General features: G+C 48.4%; 1 protein-coding gene across 2 annotated transcripts; it reads left to right on the forward strand.

The window, feature by feature from the left end:
• The first annotated feature begins 3,454 nt into the window (after positions 1 to 3,454).
• Positions 3,455 to 23,178, forward strand: slc25a55a (solute carrier family 25 member 55a). Of its 2 annotated transcripts, none has more exons than XM_043717055.2 (10): positions 3,455 to 3,566; positions 12,478 to 12,585; positions 13,646 to 13,771; positions 14,051 to 14,106; positions 18,459 to 18,549; positions 19,518 to 19,636; positions 19,728 to 19,920; positions 20,370 to 20,524; positions 21,573 to 21,648; positions 21,889 to 23,178. In XM_043717055.2, the coding sequence occupies exons 2-10, from the start codon at positions 12,566 to 12,568 to the stop codon at positions 22,040 to 22,042; spliced, it is 990 nt and encodes a 329-aa protein (XP_043572990.1). In that variant the 5' UTR covers positions 3,455 to 3,566; positions 12,478 to 12,565; the 3' UTR covers positions 22,043 to 23,178. The 2 variants fall into 2 exon arrangements, with proteins under 2 accessions (XP_043572990.1, XP_043572991.1); XM_043717056.2 differs by having other exon boundaries at positions 19,731 to 19,920.
• Positions 23,179 to 23,788: the final 610 nt, after the last annotated feature.

The following is a 23,788-nucleotide window of genomic DNA, read 5'->3' on the forward strand; positions in this document are numbered from 1 at the left end:
ATTGTAGGTGACATCTGTTGATAGCTGTCCCTATCAACAGAGCAAGCGGCCAAAGCCACACATGCATTGACTTGCAATTTTGTGTAGACAGAATGAAAAACGTGGGTAGCTGTGGAAATGTTTGCCTTATTGAAGTGTACCTTGATAATAAAATGGGTGGAAACCACTAAATAAAACACCAAAAGAAGTGCTGATGCAGGAAATCAGAAATAAAAGTAGAAATTGCTGGAAAAACACAACAGGTCTGACAGCATCTATGGTAAGAAATCAGAGCCAATTGTTTGGGTCCAGTGATTCTTCCTCAGGACTGATGGCAGCTAGGAAAAGGTTTTGTATATGCAGAAGATAGGATATGGGGAAGAGGGTGAGGAGTAAATGATAGGTGGAGATAGAGCCCAGAGAGAAAGAGCAGTTGGACAGATAAAGGAAGATGAATGGCTGCTAATGGGGACTATTAGTGGCTAACAATGGGCTGTATGCAATAACAGATGATAACAAGGCCCACTGTGTGGGGATCGGGGTAAGGTCATGGATGAAAGTGCCTCAATCTCAAAAATTATAGAATTCGATATTAAATCCAGAAGGCTGTAGAGCTTCAGAAATGTTAGCCATGGATATTGGCCACAAATTAACACCCCACCCTGTTCCCTGGCCAATATCTCTGTCCCAGGCTTGCTGCAGTGCTCCAGTGAAGCTCAGCGCAAGCTGGAAGAACAGCACCCAATTTTGCGCTTGGGAACTCTGCAGCTTTCAGGATTCAATTTTACGTTCAGCACTTTTAGGGAGGCACTTTCTCTCATGTCCTTACCCCAATCCCCATATACTGGACCTATGGGCTCTTTGGGTACTACCTCCACCTGTCACTTACTCCTTGTGCACTTCCACCACCCTTTCTTCCGCATGAGAACCAACATTTTCCTAGCTACCATCAGTTATGTACAAGGGTCACTGGACCTGAAACATTAGCTCTGATTTTCCTCCACAGATACTGCTGGACCTGCTGAGATTTTCCAGCAATTTCTGTTTTTGTTTGTGTTGGTTGGGAATCACTCTTGATTTCATCTTTTTGCTTTGAATCCAGAGCTGACCTTTATTCTGCTATTTACACTTACTTGAGGCCAATGCTCTGGCCTTTTTGCCACTCCCTTTGCCTTTTTTTTTCTGCAATATCTTCATTATTTAATTCCCTCCTCCTTCTAATCTGCCCTTTCCATGTCTTTCCACATCATATAACTCATATATGATTCATTTATGCCTCTTCAGTTCTGAAGAAATCACTAGACTTGAACTTGGCATTGCACAAGTGACTAAATGCTTTAAACCCAACTCCACCATGAAGCAGACGGTGTTACTGTAGGTAAGGCTAGGATGATGGTTTAGGCTGAAACCATAGAGAATTATATATCTTCTAAATTAACTTGATGCCATTCTATTTCTCCTAATCTCTTCCTGACTTCAACTTTTATTTGGTCTATGAATGCACCACGTGGTCTCTCCCCCTTCCTGGCACTCACAATACTCTTGTGCCTTTCTTCTGTCAGACACCCAAGAGCTGCCACCTCCTTAACAACTGATGCCAGAGTGTCAAATGTAAGAGGAACAGAAAGACTGATGAAGATCACTTTGAGGAGAATTCTCCACATTCAATAATCTGACACAATCTGCAGCTAAATGCGGGTGAAAGACCTGGCAAGTGTCCTCACAAGAGTTCAGCTGAGGATTCAGATGGTGTAATGATGGAAGTAGCCTACATGAAAAGTCCAATGAGCACTCGGTGCATTGTGCAGGGCTGCCAGAGGGTCTATTATTCTGAAGCCTGAAGGTTTCAGCTGCAATTTGGTACAGGCCATTACACAGAAGTAGGCTTGAAATCCTACTTCCCAGTGTGGAAGTGGTCATCTCCATGGAAGCACGCGTAAACCTGACCCTATGAGATACGTGCTACAAGAAGACCAAACTTTTTCCAGCCCTCTTGAGTACATGCCAGGTTCATCAGAAGTAAAACATCTTAAACTTTGCTTGGGAAAACATCACTTTCCTGTCAAGTCCCCTAAGAATCCCCTAAATTGCCCATAATGTTAGGTGCATTAGTCAGAGGGAAATGGGTTTGGGTGGGAGGGTCAGTGTGGACTGGTTGGGCCGAAGGGCCTGTTTCCACACTGTAGGGAATCTAATGATCAATCTTAGATGCTTCGATAAGGTCACCTCTTGTTCTTCTAAACTCTACCCAGTACCCGGATCAGTCTAGTGAACCTTCTCTGGATTGCCCCCAAGCCAGTAATCCATCCTTAGATTCCTGTTACACTTTTGGAGACAAAGCCAGATACAATGACTCATTATGCTCTGCAATGTAGCTGAGATTTGATTGTGATATACAATAGTTGGGGTTCCAGTTAAATGTAGACTTGCTCTAGTAGACAGTTACAGCCTACTTATATGGAAAGCATGATTTGGAGGTGCTGGTGTTGGACTGAGGTGTACAAAGTTAAAAATCACACACCACCACGTTATCGTCCAACAGGTTTATTTGGAAGCACTAGCTTTCGGTGCACTGTTCCTTCACCAGGTGGCTGTGAAGTACAAGATCCTAAGTCACAGAATTTATAGCAAAAGTTTAGTGTGATGTAACTGAAATTATATACTGAAAAAGACCTGGATTGTTTGTTAAGTCTCTCATCTTTTAGAATGACCATGTTGGTTTCGGTTCTTTTGTATGTAAATCCCAGAACTTCCTTCAAGTTACATTCTCAAGTGAATTTTAACAATAGGTGCCTCGTTGGCCCAGATAAATGAATCCATGTAAGATTCTGTAAAGCTGTTTCTTTAGATTAGGATCTGTCTGGACACTGGGGCAGAGACAGCCTCACGCAGGACAGCTCACACCTTCAATGGCACCCACTGTTAAAGCTCACTTGAGAATGTAACTTTAAAAAAAGGTTCTGGAAGTTAAATATGAAACAACTGAAACCACTAGGGTGATTGTCAAAGATCAGAGACTGAATCCAGGTCTTTTTCAATCTATAATTTCAGTTACACCACACTGTAAACTTTTGTTATAAATTCTGTGTACTATGATGTGGTGGCCCACAACCACGTGATGCAAGGGGCTGTCTCGCTCACCCCTGACCGCTGGGGATCACGCGCCGAACATGCAGGGGGAGGCTTGGAGCAATCTGATTGGTTCAAAGCGCCGTCGCTTTGTGATTGGCCAGACCGGGAGTCGAACCGTTTACGCTACGTCAATTTGAACAATGAAACGGGTGGGAGCCAATAGGATCGCGGTTCGTCAGCGGTGGATGCTCACTGGCGGGCCGGGGCAAGCTAGTCCCGCCTCCTGAAGGTGGCTATCCAATGGCATGGCGGAGGGTCGGCGGTGCGCTGCGCGGATTGGCCAAGGGGCGGTGAGTGGTTCCGCCTCCCAGGTGGTGTCAAGCCGGCGGGCAGCGGGCGCGCTCTTTCGACGGGAGGCCGCCGACACGACAACATCCACTCGGCAGCTGAGTGTATCCCTGCCCGGAGTCCCACAGCCCAGCCCAGCCCAGCCCGCTGCTCCGTCACTCCCCGCGGTGAGTAGCGCTGTAGTCCGCCCCTTGGGGACCGGCCTGTCTGTCTGCGGCACCCCACCCGCCCGCTGAGGGTGGTGTCGGTGGGTAGGAGGGGGTTTGGGCCCTGCCCCCTGGCTGGGGCTGGGGGAGGGGGAGGGGAGGGGGAGGTTGTGACCCCGCGCGGGCAGCTCTCCCCCCGATGTGTCATGGGCGGTTAAATCCTCCCGACACCCACCGCTTTTATGGTGATACTGGAGCCGGGCGGTTTAGTCAGTGCGGGGGGGGGGGGGGTCGGTGGGTGCGGGTGGGGGGGGGTCGGTGGGTGCGGGTGGGGGGGGGTCGGTGGGTGCGGGTGGGGGGGGGTCGGTGGGTGCGGGTGGGGGGGGGTCGGTGGGTGCGGGTGGGGGGGGGTCGGTGGGTGGGGGGGGTCGGTGGGTGTGGGTGGGGGGGGTCGGTGGGTGTGTGGGCGTGTGTGGGGGGGGGAGGTCAGTGTGGGCGTGTGTGGGGGGGGAGAGGTCAGTGTGGGCGTGTGTGGGGGGGGAGGTCAGTGTGGGCGTGTGGGGGGGGGGAGGTCAGTGTGGGCGTGTGTGGGGGGGGGAGGTCAGTGTGGGCGTGTGTGGGGGGGGAGGTCAGTGTGGGCGTGTGTGGGGGGGAGGTCAGTGTGGGCGTGTGTGGGGGGGGGAGGTCAGTGTGGGCGTGTGGGGGGGGGGGAGGTCAGTGTGGGCGTGTGGGGGGGGGGAGGTCAGTGTGGGCGTGTGTGGGGGGGGAGGTCAGTGTGGGCGTGTGTGGGGGGGGAGGTCAGTGTGGGCGTGTGTGGGGGGGGGAGGTCAGTGTGGGCGTGTGTGGGGGGGGGAGGTCAGTGTGGGTGTGTGTGGGGGGGGGAGGTCAGTGTGGGCGTGTGTGGGGGGGGAGGTCAGTGTGGGCGTGTGTGGGGGGGGAGGTCAGTGTGGGCGTGTGGGGGGGGGGAGGTCAGTGTGGGCGTGTGGGGGGGGGAGGTCAGTGTGGGCGTGTGTGGGGGGGGAGGTCAGTGTGGGCGTGTGTGGGGGGGGAGGTCAGTGTGGGCGTGTGTGGGGGGGGAGGTCAGTGTGGGCGTGTGTGGGGGGGGGAGGTCAGTGTGGGCGTGTGTGGGGGGGGGAGGTCAGTGTGGGCGTGTGTGGGGGGGGGAGGTCAGTGTGGGCGTGTGTGGGGGGGGGGAGGTCAGTGTGGGCGTGTGTGGGGGGGGAGGTCAGTGTGGGCGTGTGGGGGGGGGAGGTCAGTGTGGGCGTGTGTGGGGGGGGAGGTCAGTGTGGGCGTGTGTGGGGGGGGGGAGGTCAGTGTGGGCGTGTGTGGGGGGGAGGTCAGTGTGGGCGTGTGTGGGGGGGAGGTCAGTGTGGGCGTGTGTGGGGGGGGGGAGGTCAGTGTGGGCGTGTGTGGGGGGGGGGAGGTCAGTGTGGGCGTGTGTGGGGGGGGGGGAGGTCAGTGTGGGCGTGTGTGGGGGGGGGGAGGTCAGTGTGGGCGTGTGTGGGGGGGGGGAGGTCAGTGTGGGTGTGTGGGGGGGGGAGGTCAGTGTGGGCGTGTGTGGGGGAGGTCAGTGTGGGCGTGAGTGTGGGCGTGTGTGGGGGGGGGAGGTCAGTGTGGGTGGGTGTGTGGGGGGGTCAGTGTGGGTGGGTGTGTGGGGGTCAGTGTGGGTGTGTGGGGGGGGAGGTCAGTGTGGGCGTGTGTGGGGGGGAGGTCAGTGTGGGTGTGTGGGGGGGGGAGGTCAGTGTGGGCGTGTGTGGGGGGGAGGTCAGTGTGGGCGTGAGTGTGGGCGTGTGTGGGGGGGGGAGGTCAGTGTGGGTGGGTGTGTGGGGGGGTCAGTGTGGGTGGGTGTGTGGGGGTCAGTGTGGGTGTGTGGGGGGGGAGGTCAGTGTGGGCGTGTGTGGGGGGGGAGGTCAGTGTGGGCGTGTGTGGGGGGGAGGTCAGTGTGGGCGTGTGTGGGGGGGAGGTCAGTGTGGGTGGGTGTGTGGGGGGGTCAGTGTGGGTGGGTGTGTGGGGGGGTCAGTGTGGGTGGGTGTGTGGGGGTCAGTATGGGTGTGTGGGGGGGCGGTCAGTGTGGGTGTGTGGGGGGGGGCGGTCAGTGTGGGTGTGTGGGGGGGGGCGGTCAGTGTGGGTGTGTGGGGGGGGGCGGTCAGTGTGGGTGTGTGGGGGGGGGGCGGTCAGTGTGGGGGTGTGTGGGGGATCAGTGTGGGTGTGTGGGGGGGGAGGTCAGTGTGGGGGGGGGGAGATCAGTGTGGGGGTGTGTGTGGGGGGGGGCGGTCAGTGTGGGGGTGGGGGTGGGGGGGGGGGCGGTCAGTGTGCGGGTGTGTGTGGGGGGGGGCGGTCAGTGTGGGGGTGTGTGTGGGGGTGTGTGGGGGGGGCGGTCAGTGTGGGGGTGTGTGTGGGGGGGGCGGTCAGTGTGGGGGTGTGTGTGGGGGGGGCGGTCAGTGTGGGGGTGTGTGTGGGGGGGGCGGTCAGTGTGGATGTGTGTAGGGGGGGCGGTCAGTGTGTGGATGTGTGTAGGGGGGGCGGTCAGTGTGGGCGTGTGTGGGGGGGGGTCAGTGTGGGCGTGTGTGGGGGGGAGGTCAGTGTGGGCGTGAGTGTGGGCGTGTGTGGGGGGGGGAGGTCAGTGTGGGTGGGTGTGTGGGGGGGTCAGTGTGGGTGGGTGTGTGGGGGTCAGTGTGGGTGTGTGGGGGGGGAGGTCAGTGTGGGCGTGTGTGGGGGGGAGGTCAGTGTGGGTGTGTGGGGGGGGGAGGTCAGTGTGGGCGTGTGTGGGGGGGAGGTCAGTGTGGGCGTGAGTGTGGGCGTGTGTGGGGGGGGGAGGTCAGTGTGGGTGGGTGTGTGGGGGGGTCAGTGTGGGTGGGTGTGTGGGGGTCAGTGTGGGTGTGTGGGGGGGGAGGTCAGTGTGGGCGTGTGTGGGGGGGGAGGTCAGTGTGGGCGTGTGTGGGGGGGAGGTCAGTGTGGGCGTGAGTGTGGGCGTGTGTGGGGGGGAGGTCAGTGTGGGTGGGTGTGTGGGGGGGTCAGTGTGGGTGGGTGTGTGGGGGGGTCAGTGTGGGTGGGTGTGTGGGGGTCAGTATGGGTGTGTGGGGGGGCGGTCAGTGTGGGTGTGTGGGGGGGGGCGGTCAGTGTGGGTGTGTGGGGGGGGGCGGTCAGTGTGGGTGTGTGGGGGGGGGCGGTCAGTGTGGGTGTGTGGGGGGGGGGCGGTCAGTGTGGGGGTGTGTGGGGGATCAGTGTGGGTGTGTGGGGGGGGAGGTCAGTGTGGGGGGGGGGAGATCAGTGTGGGGGTGTGTGTGGGGGGGGGCGGTCAGTGTGGGGGTGGGGGTGGGGGGGGGGCGGTCAGTGTGCGGGTGTGTGTGGGGGGGGGCGGTCAGTGTGGGGGTGTGTGTGGGTGTGTGGGGGGGGCGGTCAGTGTGGGGGTGTGTGTGGGGGGGGCGGTCAGTGTGGGGGTGTGTGTGGGGGGGGCGGTCAGTGTGGGGGTGTGTGTGGGGGGGCGGTCAGTGTGGGGGTGTGTGTGGGGGGGGCGGTCAGTGTGGGGGTGTGTGTGGGGGGGGCGGTCAGTGTGGATGTGTGTAGGGGGGGCGGTCAGTGTGTGGATGTGTGTAGGGGGGGCGGTCAGTGTGGGCGTGTGTGGGGGGGGGTCAGTGTGGGCGTGTGTGGGGGGGGGGAGGTCAGTGTGGGCGTGTGTGGGGGGGGGGGAGGTCAGTGTGGGTGTGTGGGGGGGGGGAGGTCAGTGTGGGCGTGTGTGGGGGGGAGGTCAGTGTGGGCGTGAGTGTGGGCGTGTGTGGGGGGGGGAGGTCAGTGTGGGGGGGTCAGTGTGGGTGGGTGTGTGGGGGTCAGTGTGGGCGTGTGGGGGGGAGGTCAGTGTGGGCGTGTGTGGGGGGGAGGTCAGTGTGGGTGTGTGGGGGGGGGAGGTCAGTGTGGGCGTGTGTGGGGGGGAGGTCAGTGTGGGCGTGAGTGTGGGCGTGTGTGGGGGGGGGGGAGGTCAGTGTGGGTGGGTGTGTGGGGGTCAGTGTGGGTGTGTGGGGGGGGAGGTCAGTGTGGGCGTGTGTGGGGGGGAGGTCAGTGTGGGCGTGTGTGGGGGGGAGGTCAGTGTGGGCGTGAGTGTGGGCGTGTGTGGGGGGGAGGTCAGTGTGGGTGGGTGTGTGGGGGGGTCAGTGTGGGTGGGTGTGTGGGGGGGTCAGTGTGGGTGGGTGTGTGGGGGTCAGTATGGGTGTGTGGGGGGGCGGTCAGTGTGGGTGTGTGGGGGGGGGCGGTCAGTGTGGGTGTGTGGGGGGGGGCGGTCAGTGTGGGTGTGTGGGGGGGGCGGTCAGTGTGGGTGTGTGGGGGGGGGGGCGGTCAGTGGGGGGGGTTGGGCGGTCAGTGTGGGGGTGTGTGGGGGATCAGTGTGGGTGTGTGGGGGGGGAGGTCAGTGTGGGGGGGGGGAGATCAGTGTGGGGGTGTGTGGGGGGGGCGGTCAGTGTGGGGGTGTGTGTGGGGGGGGGGCGGTCAGTGTGCGGGTGTGTGTGGGGGGGGGCGGTCAGTGTGGGGGTGTGTGTGGGGGTGTGTGGGGGGGGGCGGTCAGTGTGGGGGTGTGTGTGGGGGGGGCGGTCAGTGTGGGGGTGTGTGTGGGGGGGGCGGTCAGTGTGGGGGTGTGTGTGGGGGGGCGGTCAGTGTGGGGGTGTGTGTGGGGGGGGCGGTCAGTGTGGATGTGTGTAGGGGGGGCGGTCAGTGTGTGGATGTGTGTAGGGGGGGGCGGTCAGTGTGGGGGTGTGTGTGTGGGGGGGGCGGTCAGTGTGGAGGTGTGTGTGGGGGGGGCGGTCAGTGTGTGGATGTGTGTAGGGGGGGCGGTCAGTGTGGGGGTGTGTGGGGGGGGGCGGTCAGTGTGGGGGTGTGTGTGTGGGGGGGGCGGTCAGTGTGGGGGTGTGTGTGTGGGGGGGGGCGGTCAGTGTGGGGGTGTGTGTGTGGGGGGGGCGGTCAGTGTGGGGGTGTGTGTGTGGGGGGGGGCGGTCAGTGTGGGGGTGTGTGTGTGGGGGGGGGCGGTCAGTGTGGGGGTGTGTGTGTTTGGGGGGGGCGGTCAGTGTGGGGGTGTGTGTGTGTGGGGGGGGCGGTCAGTGTGGGGGTGTGTGTGTGTGGGGGGGGCGGTCAGTGTGGGGGGTGTGTGGGGGGGGCGGTCAGTGTGGGGGGTGTGTGGGGGGGGCGGTCAGTGTGGGGGGTTTGTGGGGGGGGGCGGTCAGTGTGGGGGGGTGTGGGGGGGGGGCGGTCAGTGTGGGGGGGTGTGGGGGGGGGGGGCGGTCAGTGTGGGGGGGTGTGGGGGGGGGGGCGGTCAGTGTGGGGGGGTGTGGGGGGGGGGGCGGTCAGTGTGGGGGGGTGTGTGGGGGGGGCGGTCAATGTGGGGGGGTGTGTGGGGGGGGCGGTCAGTGTGGGGGGGTGTGTGGGGGGTGTGTGGGGGGGGCGGTCAGTGTGGGGGGGTGTGTGGGGGGGGCGGTCAGTGTGGGGGGGTGTGTGGGGGGGGCGGTCAGTGTGGGGGTGTGTGGGCGGGGGGGGGCGGTCAGTTTCGGGGTGTGTGGGCGGGACGGGGCGGTCAGTGTCGGGGTGTGTGGGCGGGACGGGGCGGTCAGTGTGGGGGGGGGGCGGTCAGTGTGGGTGGTTGGGGGGATGGGGCGGCGGTCAGTGTGGGGGGGGGCGGCAGTCAGTGTGGGAGGGCCGGTCAGTGTGGGTAAGGGGGGTCCTGTGTGGGTGGGGGGATGGGGGTGTATGTGGTTTGTTGGTGGTGAGGGGGGGGGGTCTGTGTGCGTGAAGGGCGTCTGTGTGTTGTTTTAAATTAAATCGCCAAAATTGCGTAATCTTAAATGAGGGGAATCCCATAGGTCTCAATCGCTTCCTCACCTGGCAACGTTACACCATTCCCAGGTAAGGAAGTGACTCAGGGCAGTGGAATTCCCCTCCTTTTAAAATCAAAACATTACAAAATGTGTTTGTGTACACAATCAGGGCGTGCACGCACATCCCATTCTGTCCACCTCCCAGAAAAAAAACTAGGTTGACTTTTTGGATCGAACAGAAGTTATTAATTTTTTTTAAAGTTACCTGTTCCTTTTCATAACTCCTTAAAGTGCCCATTTTTAATGAGGGTCAGAATTGTTACCCCTATACCTTGCCGGTAGAGAGTGTGGATATGTCACTGTCTGATTCCAATCCTCATCTACAGTTGTGAACTCCAGTTGTGGCTGCCTCCACTCCGGTCAGATCTGGTAGCCTTTAGGTTCCAAACTGTGCAGTGTTGAGAAGCTGTTGGGCCTTACTTGTGTTAAGCGTTACTATTGCATGCTAAGTGGCTTGTGTCTTGTATATGCCAAAAGCAGATGTAAAGAAAGGATGTTGGGTCCCTTGACTTGGTATCTAGTGTAGTAAAGTAGTGTTTTTCAGTTTTTAACATGTGGGGAAGTAGTTGAGTGCAATTCTCAACTCCCAGACTACTGTTTGTTAAATTGCCTGGAAAGTGAATTTTTGTCATATGATCAGTGTCTCAAATTTGCTGTGATGGTTAATACTGTACAATTTGTGTAGAAAGTCATAAATTTAGTTCCTTAATCTGTTTTTGAACTATTAGGGTATCTGCATTCAGTTACATGTCTGTAAATGAGTGTACAGTGGGTAATCATCGGTTGCTCAAGCAAAGGTATTAGTACATTAGATGTTGTGCAGTGCAATTCCACGGGCTGGTGTTTTGGTTAGTTGACCACATAGTTTTCTGTTCATTATTTTCTAGTTTTGGAATTATTTTGATCCAAGGGTAAATTTTTTAATTGATGATAAACTGAAGGTGGCACTAATTGACTTGAATTAAAATGGTTTAGTGAATGTAGGGAACTTCCTGTGGGAAATATAGTAACACTTGGTTACCACATCCTGAGTGTGCTTTGACGCAAGTTATGATTGTCACTTCTGTTACATGGATGACACAGCTTTGTACATTTTCCCATGCATGTACAGCAAACTTTTTTTATTAACAGGCACCTATGGGAGCAGGAGTGTACGAGTTGATAAAGGTCCCCACAGTCCATGTAGAAATGTTAATAGAAACAGTGAAGTGGGTATGCATATCACTACTTTATTTACAGGATAAATCACTTAAATAAAATTGCAACTTTGCCTTAACTAAAAGTTGTTGGCAGAGAACCTTCTTGTTCATACCCCCAGCTGACTCCTGTCATTGCAGAGGTTGTGATGCTACAGTAAATTATAGTAATGGCTTGTATAATCTTTCTCCGTTTGAGAAGGTTCAGAAGGTGCCAGTTAAAGACTAAGCTTCTGGTATCATGTTCTTAAAGTGCAGGTATATTCCAAACACACATCTAACAATTGATAGTAATGTTAAACACTTATTGGGGTGTAGAATTGTCAAATTAGAATTTGTTTTGGATTAGATAACTGACTTGGTATGTAAGTCAGTTCACTGACAGTTGGAACTTTCCATGAAAATACTTCCAAGAAATCAAATGCTAAGACCAATTACACTTAGTGTAATAAGTTGTTGCTCAAACTTGGAAATATTGTGGTTTCTAAAATTTTGGGAAGTCCTTTTCTGAGATGTCTGTTATTTCTGTGGCTGCTGTTATTGGCTTTCTTTATGGTGTAAAGATATCAAGGTAGGTTTCATAAACTACAATTGCTTTTTTTTTAACAAAGTGAAATTGTGCTGATGAGAACAGTCTCTGTTTCTACAATAGTCGTGATTTGGAGATGCTGGTGTTGGACTGGGGTGTACAGAGTTAAAAATCATGCAACACCAGGTTACAGTCCAACAGTTGAATTAAAGCCTGGTGTTGTGATTTTTAACTTTCTACAGATCTGGCAATGTTGCTGAGCATGGATGGGTAGATTAGTTCTAATGTACCAAAAAGCAGCAAGTAATTAAACATCAGAACCTATACTTGAATGGATGGTAGCTTACTGGACAACTCTAGTCTAATAAATTTTGCTAATTTCTCCAAGTTAGTGCAAGATAAAAACTAATTCACACACTACACTTTGATCGTGAAGAGGAGTGGAATTTAAGCCTTCTGGGCCCTGTGCGGCATAATCACAAAATCCTGCTAGAATCTGCCCTGTTAAAGGGTTATGTGATCTGAAGGTAGAGATCATATTGCAAAGTAGTTGCAACTTAATAGCTCGCTGATTTTAGGATTGAGCGTCCTGGAACAAGATCATATTTAGGCACTGTTCCATACTCCATTTTACCTCTTCGTAGATGTCATGGAATATTACAACTTGACGCAGTCTGTCTTGTGAAATCAAACATTTATTGATAGTTATTAGTTATGTTTTATACAATGCTTTATTTGGGGATTATTACACCCAGTGATCACTCATTAAGACCACAGCAGACAAAAATTCCCAACATGTAATTGGGGTGAGTGGAGTGTTCTGAGATTTCACAGCAGTTTTTTAAGATTAGATTAGATTCCCCAGTGTGTGGAAACAGGCCCTTCGGCCCAACAAGTCCACACTGACCCTCCGAAGAGTAACCTACCCAGACCCATTTCCCTCTGACTAATGCACCTAACATTATGGGCAATTTAACATGGCCAATTCACATAACCTGCACATCTTTGGACTGTGGGGGGGGAAACCAGCGCACCTGGCGGAAACTGGCGCAGACATGGAGAATGTGCAAACTCCACACAGTCGCCCGAGGCTGGAATTGAACCTGAGATCCTGATGCTGTGAGGTAGCAGTGCTAACCACTGAACAGTGAAGGGATGGGCTACCAGAACAATTTGATCTCTGGCAGCTGTGGGATTGAATGTAGAATTATTTGTTAGGTGATCATGCTCCTCCTGATTTAGGTAATGTAAGATCTGATTGTTAAGTGAGTTCTGGGTTTACCTGCACTGACTCTTGTATTGCCGATGAGTTGATTATTGAAATATGCTGATGATAAACACTTCCCTTGCAGAAACCAAGCTACACTTTGTGGTAACTGCAGTGTTGTGTGGACTTCTACATCCTCCTTGTTTCTGCATACTTTGAAGAATACCAAGAATATGTCCAACCACCAAATCAGGTAGGTGATTTGTGCTTTAGGAAGCAAAATTTGTCACTTTCATTACCACCAAGTGGTGGAAATGTGCCCTTTTGAGTACTTATTTGTACTTTGTAATTGTGCAAAGGGTAACAAGTGCATGTGTACTTTAGATGGAGTGTAGTTTCACACGAACCTTCACTCTACATGAGTTGATGGCATGCTATGTTTTACTGAACTATTGGAATATTATTCCTATGTGCTCAAGTGCTGCTGGCAGCCAGAAATGCATCTGCAAGAATAGTCATGATTTGGAGATGCCGGTGTTGGACTGGGGTGTACAAAGTTAAAAATCACACAACACCAGGTTATAGTCCAACAGGTTTAATTGGAAGCACACTAGCATTCGGAGCGATGCTCCTTCTTCAGGTGATCGAAGGAGCGTCGCTCCGAAAGCTAGTGTGCTTCCAATTAAACCTGTTGGACTATAACCTAGTGTTGTGATTTTTTAACTCTGCAAGAATAGGTACCTTGAGATTCAAGCCCACTGTTTTCTGAGCATTTTGAATTCTTGAGATCACAGCTGAGTATCTTCATTTGCCCATGCCTTCCAGTAACCTGTCACAGCAGTGAGACTAGTTGGAATTCTTTATTTTCTGGCCCAAGGCACTCCTGATGCCCCTACTTGCACCAGTTAGCAGGATGGTTTGTTGGCATTTGCGTTACTAACAGTATGGATTCAATTCCTACATCAGCTGGGGTTAGTGAAGACACTGTTGTGCTCAACCCCTCACTTTGCCTGAGATGCGGTGACTCTTGAGCTAACTACTGACAATTTAACCCGTGCAGAGCACTCCTATTGTCCTCTGGAACGGTGATTTTGTCCCTACTTGACTCTGTTAAATCGTGCAGACGTATTAAATCTGAGGCCCCCAGGTCTGCCTGTAGTGTGTTAGGTTACAATTTTCCTCTAATCCTCCTTGTTCAAACATTGAGAGCTTTGGATATTTGATACTTGTATATAAAAATACAAGTGTTATTTTAAATATGCAGTTTGCAACTTTAGAACTAACTGTTTGGTTCCTTTTGTTCCAACATTCAGCCTTCCTGCTAAACTCATCAATGGTGGAGCTGCTGGATTGATAGGAGTGACTTGTGTTTTTCCAGTAGACCTGGCCAAGACCCGGCTGCAGAACCAAAGGAATGGGCAGCGTACCTACACTAGCATGTAAGTTAGCTTTGTATTTCAACACCATTCCAATGTGGGCTAGTGATTTACCTTTCAAAGTCCTCTAACAGTTGAAGTAATGTCTTTAACACCAAGCAGCTGTTCAATCTGCTAATATGAATTTTTTAAGAAAAATAGTGTGGAAGTAGTTAAATTGTAATTACTTAAACTGGAGAGTGGAAACCAGTTTCAAATTTTGCCTTTCATTCTTGAATCCTCTCGCAGTTGACCTGAGTTTGAGTTGCTCCTTGTAATAATTATCTTTTGTCTTGTTTAAAGGATGGACTGTCTAATTAAGACTGTGCGTTCTGAAGGATATTTTGGAATGTACAGAGGTAAGAATTATACTTCCATTTTCTGCTCCTCAGCATTAGGACTAGTGTACAGTGATATGTCTATATGTACAGATCAAATATCTATACTGCGGTTCTTTGACTGTGAGCATACTCCAGTTTGTGTAGGTATTCTGTTTTGAGAATGCCATTCTCAGATGTTCAGTTTCCAATAAACAAATTTAAATTTTACTGAAGTTCAATGTCATTTGAATATAGTAGCATTAGCAGTCACCATTCAAATTAAAGTGCTACAAATGTGTAAGATTCTCACCACCTTTCCTGGTGGGTTGACTTCTGTTGGGGGTTCAGCACCACTGCTAGTGTCCCTTCCAAGAAGCCATTTCAATGGCAGACAATATCAGGTGGTTTCCAGAGTGAAGGCTCTGAACTTCCTGCCACTCCTTGGCTTTGGAATGTTGTGTAACTACTTGGGCCACCTGGTATGATGTGATTAGAGCCATAATTCTCATCCAGTGAATTTATCTACAAATCAGTTTAGACATTTTTAATAAAGACCCTGAACATTGTAAAGACTAATTTTGGTTCCGTGGAAATGCCAGGCTGCTTAGCATAATGCTGTTGCTTGTAGCTGATCTACAAGTGCATTGACTTAAATGTTTGAGAACTGTACAGTAATGGGCATGTTTTCAGGAGATTAATGTTCTTAAGCTATTAAATGTAATAGGTTCTGCCTTATCACTACCAAATCCCCACCTGTTGTAACACTAGTCTGATGTCCACTCCTTTTGATCTTTCCTGTGAAGAGGAGACCAATGGCACAGACAGAACTTGTGATCTGGTTGCTTCAACTAGGCAGATTTGAGCTTGAAAGCTCAGTTAATATTCAGCAACCATTTCCTTGGAGTTCATGAATGTTGTGGAGAAAGATGTTGTCGAAGACTGGTGACAGCCCCTTTCTGGGGGTGGAGGTAGGATTGTTTGGAAGAGATGACATTGTAAGATGTTAATTATGTTGAATTGCATATTCCTGGGTACATTAGGCAGAAGTGAGGTTTGTGATGTACAATGTCTTATCATAAAACCAATAATGCAATGTGACTTAGTGTGCGTAGTAAAAGTCTTGTGATCCTCTCTGGACAGATTTGTGAAATAATTGCATTCAAATTATTTGAAAAATAGCCTTTTGTTCTTCAGCTAGTTTTGATTTGAGAAGGGGGTGAAGTAACAAATTTGAATAATGTATGGAATAAGGTCTATTAGATTAGGGAAACTGGGCACTGTCATTGCTATTGGGTTCCTTTCCAGTTTGCTTTTTTAGATTAGATTACATTAGATTAGATTTTTAGATTAGATTACATTAGTGTGGAAACAGGCCCTTCGGCCCAACAAGTCCACACTGAACCGCCGAAGCGAACTCACCCATACCCCTACATTTACCCATTACCTAACACTACGGGCAATTTAGCATGGCCAATTCACCTGACCCTGCACATCTTTGGACTGTGGAAGGAAACCGGAGCACCCGGAGGAAACCCACGCAGACACGGGGAGAACGTGCAAACTCCACACAGTCAGTCGCCTGAGGCGGGAAGTGAACCCGGGTCTCTGGCGCTGTGAGGCAACAGTGCTAACCACTGTGCCACCGTGCCGCCGCTTTGTGCAGCCATTTAGTGTCAGGTGAAGTGAATAAGCTGGAACTGGCTGGCAATGGGGTCATAGTTGAGGTAAACTATATTCTGGGGTTTTTGTTGGGTTAACTGATCCGAGCTTGACTTAGACGTTGAGTTAGATTGGGGAATGGGTGTGTTAGAACCTCATCTCCTACTTATAGTGAGCTCTGGTTTTATTCTTTGGCTAAGCAGCTTGCTAGCATTTGATCTTGACTTGTATGTGAATCATAACCATTTGGTTATGGTACCAGAGAGCTTTGCATTTGTGCAAGTTATTGAAAAATAGGCAATGCCTAATGCACTGCCCTTTTGGGAAGCTATTGCTAATGAAGGCCATACATTTCCAGGAATTTAGACCTAGCCTGTGTTCTGCATAGCTGAGGCATTGTCCCTGCAAGCCTACCAGTGGGCCTTGCTCAATTACTCATCTTAAATCTGATTAATGCCACCTCATAGTACACAGTGACTGAGAATTTGGTCTCCTGAAGACATGCCTTATTTGTTGAGGTATTTTCAGTCAAACTCATGAAACCGTGCCCAATGTTGATATTTAAATGGAAATCAAAGGGAGATATTAATGCCGAGTGTCCACTGATTTTTTAAAAAATTGAGGAAATGCTGTTGCTTGTATCTGTTTTTCATGTTACAGACGGTCGCCAAGGATATTGAGGGCTAGCCGATCTGGCGAAGCCACGATGGATCCTATCATTAAATGGTTTACCGTATCATTACTTTTGTAATTAGGATCCATTTTGTTCTTTTTTTCTGTATGTTTTAAATTCTTTGGCAAAGATTCCACTTTGCTGCATCTTCTGTTTTCACATCTGCCCTTCTCCCCTCTCTACTTGCTGTTCAAGGAAACTGTCTACTGTATCTTCACTGAGCCTTACAATTTGCAAAGAAACTCTGTGAAATCGTAGAGATTTTTGCGGCTGTCTAAATGGGCAGCATTTATTGTATTGCCTTGTGCAATGGGGAGGACCGTCAGCTCACAAGTTGAGTGGCCCTACATAGCATCACAAAAATGTACTGTCTTTGTGCACTAATAATTTACCTTGAAATCGGCATCATGCTAAAGGCAGAATATGCAATTATCTTACAATAACAGACATCGTAGCTGAGCCTAAACCTTACCCTTCCACAAATCACAATGTGGATAGTGAATTAGTTCCTCCTTAGTCTGTTCTCAATTGTTGACACCATAATATACCTGAGCACTCTAACCTGGTACAAGTTGCATTTCAGCTTGAGATCCAACTGATCTTTGAGCTATTTCAGGGAACTACAAAACAAAATTGATATAGCTTTCATTGGCAAAATCTGCAACAAGTTAGAGCTGAGAAATGGGCTCCCATTGCCCTGGGCTACATTGTTCTGAATACTGTGTATTCTTTACTGCTGTCAATAGTCACCATACCTGGTGACATTTCAATTGGAATAATTTCCTAATTAGAAATTGGTAGTTTAATGTGATCTTCAAAAAACAAATCAATTTGATTTCATGGAGTCTTCATTGTTTCACCTGTTCTTCACATTCCAGCCTTGGATCCTTCCTTTTGCTGCTGTCAATCACGCTTCAGCTGCAGCTTCATGTAGCAATTGTTTTATCTGCATGCAGTATCGAAATATGTTAAAAATAACTTTGTCCCTTCTGATACTTCTGTCTCTTGCTATCCTCTAGATACATTTACATAATTAATTCAAATGTTGTGTATTATATTTGCATTTCGCAGATGTTCTGCTGTATTCTTTTCAATCCTGAGTAAGCCAACACTAGAGCTTCTGCAGCATTTCAAAAGGAGTATCAACATTTCCAATTTATTAAACAGATGCCTGACCTTTCAGACATCAACCCATCTAGCTCTGTGTAAAATTTTCTGTAGTTCCCATACTGTTGCCGATTTTTGCTCCATTGCTGTATTGATCGGATCAAATTGGATCCCTCAAAACCCCACTGGTTCCTTTGTAAAGTCTCTATTCAAAGCTGTTCAACTGAGGCCAATTGAGTTGGATCCTAGCCTTGTGTTTTTATATTTAATTCCACGGTTTGCAAATGCTGTGACACCTGCAGGGCATGTAGGCCTGAACCTTCTGACTCATGCCCCAAGGCTGCTTGGATGACATAATGGCATTGATCAATTATCAATGCTTGTGTTGGGACCTGATGTGCCCTACTGTCGTCCTCAGTGATCAGACAACTCTGAGCTGTGAGCTTATATAGTTCGTGAAAGAAACTGAATTAGTCATACTTTGTCTGGGGGTAGAGATTATGAAGCTGTTTCTAAATAGGCAGTGCTTACCACAGGTACTCAGCACTTGGAACATTACTCCCCTACCAAAGAACTGCAGGGGGAAGTATTGTAAAACCAGAGCTTCTGCTACACTTGGGATTCCTCTTTATTTACATTTCAAGCTGTGAGTAACTAATACCGATTCCGCAAGACTTTATTATTCTTGACTAACTTTGCTCACCCAGCTAGGTACCAACACATGTTTGCTATGGGAGATATTCTTCCTCTGTTAAACAAGTCCCATTAATGGCAGATGGTCTGATACTTGAAAGACTTGGCTCCACAGGCAGCTACTTGAGAGATTAATCTTTAAAGCTGCTAAAGCATTGTGTTGTGCTGAAACCAGGAGAGAAAAAATTGAATATTAGTATAATCTGTGAATGGAAACCACATTAATCTTTAGAAAATAAAACTCAATTTTTTTTGACAGGTGCTGCTGTGAACCTGACATTGGTAACACCTGAGAAGGCCATTAAACTTGCTGCAAATGACTTTTTCCGTCAATGTTTGTCAAAAAATGGGTATGTTTTATCATAAATCGAAGTTCACAGGTTAGCTATGTTAAATTGCAAAAAAAAATTTGGCTTGCTTCCTAATTTTGATTTCTAAGGTGAGGAGAGACATTTAAAAATATGGAGGCAAAATTGGTTTACACAGGGTGGGGTTCACATGTGACATGAACACGCAGAGGTACTTATGGATGTGGGTACAATTACGACATTTAGGATAAGTGTTTACATTGGAAAAGACATGGAAGATATAACATGTAGGGAAACGGATGGTGACCTCTTGAAAAATATCCATATTACAGAGGAAGTGCTGGGTGTCTCGAACACAAGTGGATACATCCCCAGGACTTGATCAGGTGTACCCTAGAACTCTGGGAAGCTAGGGAAGTGATTGCTGGACCCCTTGCTAAGATATCTGTATCATCAATAGTCACAGATGAGATGCTGGAAGACTGGAGGTTGGCTAAGGGAGGTAAGGGCAAGCCAGGGAACTATACGCCAGAGAGTCTGACATCAGTGGGCAAGTTGTTGAGGGAATCTGGAGAGACAAAACAAGTTGGACTGGAGGTCTGTTTCCATGCTGTATGTCCCTGACTTGTACTTGAATAAGTATGTGAATAGGACAGATTTGGAGGGATACTGGCCAATAGCAGGCAGGGGGGATGAGGTTACTTTGGGATTATGTTCAGCATTAGTTGGGCTGAAGGTTGTGTTTCCATTTGTATAACTCTAAAGTTACTTTGTCAACCTGTACATTATAGCATTACATTTAACTGTTCTCTAAGTGGGTCTTTGTGTACCACCTTGCAAAGGCTTTGATGTTCTTAACAAAGTTGTAGAGCTTTTTATTTAAGAATCTTATGTATGAAATGCCTTTACATTTGAGGTTTTTTGTCAATACAAAAGTGCTGTTCAATTAGTGATGTGTATGGCATCTTAGTTTGCATGGCTGTTTGAATGTGTATCTGTTTGTTTTTCAGTAAAGGCTTAAATGTGTTCAAAGAAATGCTGGCAGGTTGTGGGGCAGGAATCTGTCAGGTTATTGTCACTACTCCTATGGAGATGCTGAAAATCCAGCTCCAAGATGCTGGCAGATTAGGTAACTTGTCAATTTACTCATACTTTACCAGTACTTCCCACAATGTGGATTGCATTAGTCAGTGAGGATACTAAATTTTTGTTTTCTACAGCAGCTCAGCAGCGATTGATTTTGCCTTCGAGCTCGTCCACTAAAGTTGTTGCCACCAACCCAGTACTGAGTCGGGCCTATAATGTTGGCCCTGCTGTTACCAAGCCAATCTCTGCTACCCAGATTGCCAAAGATTTATTCTACTCTCAAGGGTTCAGAGGGCTCTACAAAGGATTAGGAGCCACTATACTGAGGTAAATTACTTGTATGCATGTAATGTTACTAATGTATTTACACTCTTTCTCCCATAGTAGATTGGGAAATGAAAATCACTGCTGAGATTTTATTAATGTGCAAAAAGTGATATTAGAATAGCAGATTATTTAGTCTCCTTCACATTTTAATGTTGAGATTGAAAATGCTCTCAAATCTATCCATATTTGGCAAGACAAATGATCATTGCCAGGAAATTTTACACATCCAGCTTGTGATTTCTCCCTCCTTCAGTTGGGAGGTTGACTATATTTTAAGGTGCCTGGATCCTTAATGGTTTCTTGCAAATTCCTCCGTTTTTGAATGGTTAGGATGTTGAATGTAATGTGCTATGTACTGTAATCTTGCAGGTGATCAGCAGCAGTAATAGTCTTACCAATTTTTGTACAAATGTGCTCGATATTAATTTAATCATTCTTTTTATGAACAGGGATGTTCCATTCTCTGTCATCTACTTCCCATTGTTTGCCAATTTGAATAAACTTGGACAAAATTCATTGGATGGGAAAGCTTCCTTCTTCCATTCATTTTTATCAGGATGTGTTGCTGGTTCTGTTGCTGCTGTAGCTGTCAACCCATGTGATGGTAGGTATCTGCTGTTGAACTTAACAAACTTTGTCTAGCTGAATGGATGGCAGAAGTTGAACTTGTTGGGATAACTTTACTGTACCAATTGGATTATAGATTAGCGTATGCTGTTTTGGGAGCTGTCAAACAATTGGCACCAAGAATACTGTGAACTTTGCCCTGTACAGGCTATTGATGTTATTTGTAATATCACAATTATTGAGCAACTTCAAATCTTCCCTTTGTGCAACAACAGTGACTACATTTTCCCAAATGTGCATTAGCTGGAAAGAGCTTTGGAGGCATGTAGGGGTCATGGGATGCTAGATAAATGCACCTGCAGGTTGTTCTGATATAATGTGCACTTAATGTGAATTAGCCAAAGTATGATTGACTAATTGGGATACTGTTTCTATAGTGTGACCTTGTAAAGTGTGTATTGGTTGGGATTCTGGCCCCATGAATTTAAATGGTGCTGCTGTTATGTGATTTTCTTAATATTGGGTTGTCTGAGAATGGTACTTCTGCATTGAAGCTGAACTGACTATGGGAATAAATTAAGACTAGACCAATGCAAGTAGAATTAACTTTAGACAAGCTTTATGAAATGACTAACCTGTTGGTTGCATAAAACAAATTTGATTTCGGGAGAGTAAAATTTTACTCCGGCTCCTAAGCAAAATAAACGATTACATTGGTCTATACAAACTATTGGTTATTGACCTGGAATCTTGTGTTTGAATCTGTTTATTCCATATTTAGCATTCTGTTTGCAATTTGGTTGTGGTTTCCAATTCAATAACTTTAAAAATAAATGCAGCACTTGGTGATAATAGCGCAGTGCCTCCTGTCTGTTAGATATTTGCCACCTCTCCCTAGGTTCATTTATTTTAGCTAGAGGTTCTACAGAAAGTTAAAGCAGAACAACGTTAAAGACAGTTCAATATTTCCCCTGTTCCTGAAACCCAATGATTTTCATGAAGCCAACAGGAATTTGATTTAAGCTGTTATTATAAAAATGTTGAATCCAACTGCTGACAGTAAATTGATGTATTTTCATTTTTAGTGATCAAAACACGATTTCAGTCACTACATAAAGGAGCAAATGAAGAAACCTACAGTGGAATTGTTGACTGTGCAAGGTGAGCAATATCACATGAGCATGTTTGAGGAAGAGATTTTCTTTCGATTAGAAAGCAGAATTCCACCCCAACTGGGTCTGGTTCCTGATGAGCTGAGCTGCGTGCATCCTAGAAACCAGAAGTTTTAGTATTAACAGGAGCTTAAAGCATTATTCAGGTTTTGGGTCACTAGGGTAATATTTTTGATTTTAGCATGTTTGTCATAATTTGTGGAAATTAATTCTATCCTGTCCCTTACAGGAAAATCTGGGTGAATGAGGGTCCTTCTGCATTTCTGAAAGGATCTGTCTGCCGAGCACTAGTCATTGCACCACTCTTTGGCATTGTACAGATGGTTTACTTTGTAGGAGTAGGAGAATTCGTCTTGGGATTTTCGCGGTTTGAGGTGTACTAATTACATCCATTCCTGAAGGACTGACCACATTAGACTGTATTCTGGAAAATGCCAAACAAGGAACCAAGAGCCTAATGCAGCTGCTGGAAGGTTCACTCATTTTTACCTTTTGTTCATATCCTGAAGTGGTTGTGAATATGGGAATACTGTTTGAAGGATAAAAGATATTGGTCACCCATCTCCTTAAGCTAGCTGAACAATTTTTGAGACTGTTGAGTTCTGGGAAGTTAATTGTAAAACCTTAAACTAAAGGGGCCAAACTTGCATTTCCCTCCAACTCCTCAGTCACTTTTCTTGGGTTTGTGAAGAATTGGAACAAAAATTACTTAACATTTTTATATATTTACACATTGGTCAAAGTCAATCTCAATTTTGAGGTTGAAGACCCTTTTAAAAGATGTTTGGGGAAACGAAAACTCCAGATAAAGTCACTAGTGATTTAATTTCACAATAAGAACATCTGATTGGACTTTAGTTATGTACTGGAGGATAAATATGTGAAATGTTTTTCAGTGACTTGAATATCTTCTGGATCAAGAATTCTACCACTTTTTTGAAATACTTGAACCAAACAGTTTTGTTGTTTAGCTATACAGAATTCAGTATCAACATTGCACATGATTCTGCTGTTACTCCTAAGATTACCACTTTGATGTGTTAAGATATTTGCAAGGGCAGATTGCAGACCAACCAAGATGCTGAATAGTAAGTTTATGGCAGAGGACCATCTGCTGTAGAGCATTTCATTCTCACTGGTACTATTGTAGCAAAATGCCCATGTTGAGGTCTCAAATGAGAGACTGGATTCTCAACAATTTAGGATCCCATGGGCACTTATCTTGCCAACTGGCATTCACTTCATGGAGGAAGAGAGCAATGTCACACTTTTGACATTTTAACTTTTGTAAGTGTAACTGATTCTTGTCTCTAGTGTTTTGCTGTAATAAATGTCATGATACAAAGTGCCTCTGGTTAATGTTTAACTAATGCCTTCTGTGCCATTGAATTGGTTTACATGAAGTAGTGAACTGATACTGGGTCAAACACTTTCAACTGTTTGCAATGACATATTTAAATGAAACTGTATACAAACAGATTCAAATGGAACTGTGACAATAAACTTTTTTATAACCCTACTTTGTTTCACTACATTGTCCTGCAGTCTGTGTAGACATGGTAAATATTGGTGATGTGATAATCATGCTGTTCCTTCCCTCATTTGTTTGTATGAATTGCCGCCCCCCCCCCTCAGTTTTATTCCATAGGTGGAGTTCACCCTTCCATTCCCCCCATCTGGTTTCTGTTATTACTACAGGTCACTTAATTGATGCAACTTTATTGCTGTTCCTATTGTTGCTTTAAGTCTGTTGTTCCAAATTTGGGTTGTGGAGCAAGCATTCCTACTCACTGCACACGGTGAGGCCCACTCATCAGTTTGAGAAGTACTAGAAACCAGTCTGATCTGATTTCCTTTCTCCTGCATTCTGTCCAGATTACAGATTACATTACAGATTACATTACAGTGTGGAAACAGGCCCTTCGACCCAACAAGTCCACACTGACCCGCCGAAGCGAACCCACCCATACCCCTACATTTACCCCTTACCTAACACTACGGGCAATTTAGTATTGCCAATTCACCTGACCCTGCACATCTTTGGACTGTGGGAGGAAACCGGAGCACCCAGAGGAAACCCACGCAGACACAGGGAGAACGTGCAAACTCCACACAGTCAGTAGCCTGAG

The sequence above is a fragment of the Chiloscyllium plagiosum genome, unplaced genomic scaffold, assembly GCF_037043375.1.
Source record: "Chiloscyllium plagiosum isolate Xiang-an unplaced genomic scaffold, Cpla_swu_hap1 HiC_scaffold_26, whole genome shotgun sequence".
NCBI lineage: Eukaryota > Metazoa > Chordata > Chondrichthyes > Orectolobiformes > Hemiscylliidae > Chiloscyllium > Chiloscyllium plagiosum.

What these genes read in the sequence shown, in the direction of transcription:
- slc25a55a (XM_043717055.2), top strand. Translation starts at nt 12,566, where the DNA reads ATGTCCAACCACCAAATCAG. An exon ending in ATGTCCAACCACCAAATCAG is followed by an intron (nt 12,586 to 13,645) that starts GTAGGTGATTTG and finishes TCCAACATTCAG; the next exon opens with CCTTCCTGCTAAACTCATCA. An exon ending in AGCTGTCAACCCATGTGATG is followed by an intron (nt 20,525 to 21,572) that starts GTAGGTATCTGC and finishes TTTCATTTTTAG; the next exon opens with TGATCAAAACACGATTTCAG.